Raw genomic sequence first — 4,109 nt, forward strand, 5'->3', positions numbered from 1 at the left:
AAGAAGCATGCTAAACTAAGAGCATCTCTTACAGTGTAGCTCTGTCTTCATTGTCTTAGATCTCTTGTCCTTTTCCCTCACTGCTTTCCCATTTCTCTGAGTGATAGGAGTGTTGATCCCCACAAGACGTGAAATTTACCAGACCCCAAGTAAAGTGAAATACATGACCTTTTGATGGCAGGGGGAATTCCTGGTATTTATAGCTGTTCACTCAAATATCAACCTGCTTCCGTTGTAGAGTTAAATGTATTTAAGGTCTGTAACTATAAGGTTTATAAATGTCAAAGACAGGAGTTCCCGTCGTGGTGCAGTGGTTAACGAATCCGACTAGGCACCATGAGGTTGCGGGTTTGAACCCTGGCCTCGCTCAGTGGGTCAAGGATCCAGCGTGGCCGTGAGCTGTGGTGTAGGTCACAGACGTGGCTCGGATCTCGTGTTGCTGTGGCTCTGGCGTAGGCCGGTGGCTACAGCTCCAATTAGACCCCTAGCCTGGGAACCTCCATATGCCGCAGGAGCGGCCCAGAAATGGCAAAAAAAAAGACAAAACAAATAAATGTCAAAGACATCATAAACAAGTCCCCTACAGAGGAACAGCATTATTTTAGTACTTAATGCATTTTTAAAATTACATGAAAAGCATACAAGCATATTAAATGTTTTTTTGTTTTTTATTTTATTTTAGTACTCTATAAAGAGTTAATTAAAATTTTATATGTTTTTGAATAGTATATAAAGCTATTTTAAGGAATTTATTAGGTACTAACATCTTGTCATTAAAATAATAAGAAAATTATATATGCAAAAAGCTTTGAACACTAATCATCACATAGTAACATGTAAACTATAGTCATGTTAATGTTTTAATAGAAAGGAGAACAGATATTAGTTTGACACATACCCATATTTCTTTAACACTTTTTTCAGTGTGTCTATGACTTTCTTATTTCTGAGGCTGTAGATAATTGGATTTAAGAAAGGGATTATGACAGTGTAAAATAAGGAGTCCATCATATCTTGATCACCTCCTTGTGTAGATCCAGGGCGCACATACATGAAGAGAAGTGGCCCATAGTATAAAGAGACAGATACGAGGTGGGATCCACAGGTGGAGAAGGCCTTCCTTATGCTTTGTACAGACTTGTTTTTTAAAATAGTAAAAAGAACAAATGTATAAGAGACAAGAACTGTCAGTATGGTGAACACCTGAATTGAGCCAGAGAAAATGAATAACATCAGAACATTAACAGAAGGATCAGTACAGGAAATTTTAATTAATGGCATGACATCACAATAAAAGTGGTGTACTATGTTAGAATTACAGAAGGTTAATCTGAATAAAAAACCTGTATGAATAAAGGCATGAAGAAGGCCACCTATATATGATGAGACTAATATTCTCATGCATAACCTATTGCTTATAATCACTGGATAAAGTAATGGGTTGCAAATGGCTACATAGCGATCATATGCCATTGTTGCCAGCAGAAAACATTCTGTTGTTACACTGACTACAAAAGAAAAGAATTGTACCACACATTCAGAGAAAGAGATCATTTTACTCTGAGCGAAGAAATTGATAAGCATCTTGGGAGTCACTGTGGATGACAACCAAGTATCCACAAAGGCCAAATGCCCAAGGAAAAAGTACATAGGAATGTGAAGTTGAGGGTTATTGCAGATGAGAGCAATCAGACCAAGGTTTCCCATGAGGGTGATGAGATATATCATTAGGAACAGCAGGAACAGAGGGATTTGCCACTCTGATTGATACTTGAGTCCTGAGAGAATAAACTCTGTCAATTCTGTTACATTTTTTGTTTCCATATTCTTAATAGATGACCTCTGAAATAAAATACAGTAAATGAAAAAAAGACATTTACAAATTTTTGTTGACTTTTTGCCATTTCTTGAGCCACTCTCATGGCTTATGGAGGTTCCCAGGCCAGGGTTAGAATTGGAGCCATAGCCGCTGACCTATGCCAGAGCCACAGCAATGTGGGACCCTAGCTGTGTCTGCAAACTACAACAAGGCACACGGCAAAACCAGATCCTTAACCCGCAGAGCAAGGCCAGGGATCGAACCCACAACCTCATGGTTCCTAGTTGGATTTGTTAACCACTGATCCACGACAGGAACTCCAAACAAATTTTAAAAAGTATACTTGTTGAGGTTAATTTAAATAAAACCATACATTAACCATTAATTTGAATGATCTCTATTTTATTTACTCTTACTATGATACCTGAAAATTATTTGTAGAAAATGTTATGTTAGAACAATGCTGTTATATCATTGAAAATTTTGTACAGAAATGAGATTTAGAGGATAAGAAAAGCATTCTCAAGATATGCAAGTTCAGGGGATACTATAGAATGAGGTCAAGAAATTCTGTGTGTGGGACATGGACGCAGCAACAAAGTAAAGATGTTAGAAGGGCCCTGTGTATAAAATTAAAATTATGACATGAATGCTACATTAAATATTGAATTCATTCTTCAAGCAGTTGGCAAGAAATGAAAATTTATTAGAAAGGGAGTGGCAACATCACTTAATTTTGAATTTAAATACATTGCAAGGAGAAGAAACTCAAGTCATAAACAGTAATCAGGAAACTGTGGCTATTTCCAGTGGTTCCCAAACCAGATTACACAGCAGAATTGTTTTGGGGAGGTTTTGGTGCAAAACACAGATTCTGAAGTATTACTACAGAAATTGGATCATTAGATCATGAATGGAGTTTAATAATATGCATTTAATGATTGCTCCCCCAGTGACTTAAAGTATATGAAGTTCTCAATCCACATGATGCATGTGGCATTAGGAGTGATGAGGAAGACAAAGAAATAGATCAGAATAAGTCAGAATGAAGAGTCACCTGTATTGCCAAATGCAAGGTCCTGGCACCAATGCACAGTGAGGCCAAACAAATCAAAAATGTGGGAGTTTGGAGCATGACTCCTGGTGCACCACAAAAACTGTCATCCACTCGAGAAGTCAAAATTCTATAAACTGACTTTCCCATTCCTCTTAAACCTAGAGTGAGGGTGCGTGATCTAGTGTTAGCCCTCAAACTCATCTACAGTGGATATAGAATAAAAAAACCCAGGATAAATTGTGTACAAAAGAAAATTCTGCTTGCCAGGTCAACCAAGGAACAACATCATGATCCCAGAAAATGCATCCTGTACCCACAACAATGGCCTTGTCAGTGTGAGTTGTGGCATTCAAGTTTAGCAGCAATGGCAGTAGCACTTATTGAGCTAGAGCTGAAACATGATTTGGGGTGTTGGCCCTCTGACTTCCTTCTTTGTGTCCTGATCATTTCTCCAAAGGGTTTCTCCAACTTCCATTTCTTTGTTGGAATCATTTTCCATTCAATTAACACATTTCTTCTTGCAGCCAAGAGCCCTGGCTGAAACAAGAGGAGAAAAGGAAAGACCAGAAAAGGCTACTGAGCAGAGTGATCAGGAGGAAAGATCCTCCTTTCTTGAGAAGAAGGAGGACAATGGAAAGCTGAGTGTTGGGAACTTAAAGAGAGGAAAATAATCAAAAAGGCAAAGGAGAGTACAGAGTAACAGAAACAAATATATATAAATATTGAGGGGGGATAGACATATAGCTCTTTAAAAATAAATCTGTATCTATATAAAAATTTTTATTATCTGATAATGGCTTTTGCACTGATGAGGCTGAGAATCTTCCCTCTGAAAGCAGGAGACCCAGGGCAGGAGGTGTCACATGCAAAGACCTGAGACAATAGAGCCAATAGTATAGATTTCTGACTGAGTCTGAAGTCTTGAGAACCAAAATCACCAAGAGCATGAGAAGACTGTGTCTATGACCCAAGCAGAAAGCAAGTTCAACCATCCACTGTTTTTTGTTGTTATTGTGGTTGTCGCTGCTGTTGTTGTTCAGGGCAGCCTCTCAGCACATTGCATGATGCCCCTCACATTGAAGAGAGCCATAGGCTTTACTCAGTCTACCCATTCCATGCTAGTCACTTCTGGAAACAGCCTCACCGATAGACCCAGAGATGATGTTTTTCAAGATATCTGGACATGTTTTTTCCCCAGCCAAATTTGACACATTAAAATGAATGATCATAAAT

General features: G+C 38.4%; 1 protein-coding gene across 1 annotated transcript; it reads right to left on the reverse strand.

The window, feature by feature from the left end:
• LOC110256355 (olfactory receptor 5H8-like) lies at positions 883 to 1,845 on the reverse strand. The gene has a single exon (XM_021069835.1). The coding sequence runs from the start codon at positions 1,822 to 1,824 to the stop codon at positions 883 to 885; it is 942 nt and encodes a 313-aa protein (XP_020925494.1). The 5' UTR covers positions 1,825 to 1,845.

Source organism: Sus scrofa, chromosome 13, assembly GCF_000003025.6.
Source record: "Sus scrofa isolate TJ Tabasco breed Duroc chromosome 13, Sscrofa11.1, whole genome shotgun sequence".
Taxonomy (NCBI): Eukaryota; Metazoa; Chordata; class Mammalia; order Artiodactyla; family Suidae; genus Sus; species Sus scrofa.

Bases quoted from the DNA above. Each gene is read 5' to 3' on its own strand.
- LOC110256355 (XM_021069835.1), bottom strand. From the start codon at position 1,824: ATGGAAACAAAAAATGTAACAGAATTGACAGAGTTTATTCTCTCAGGA.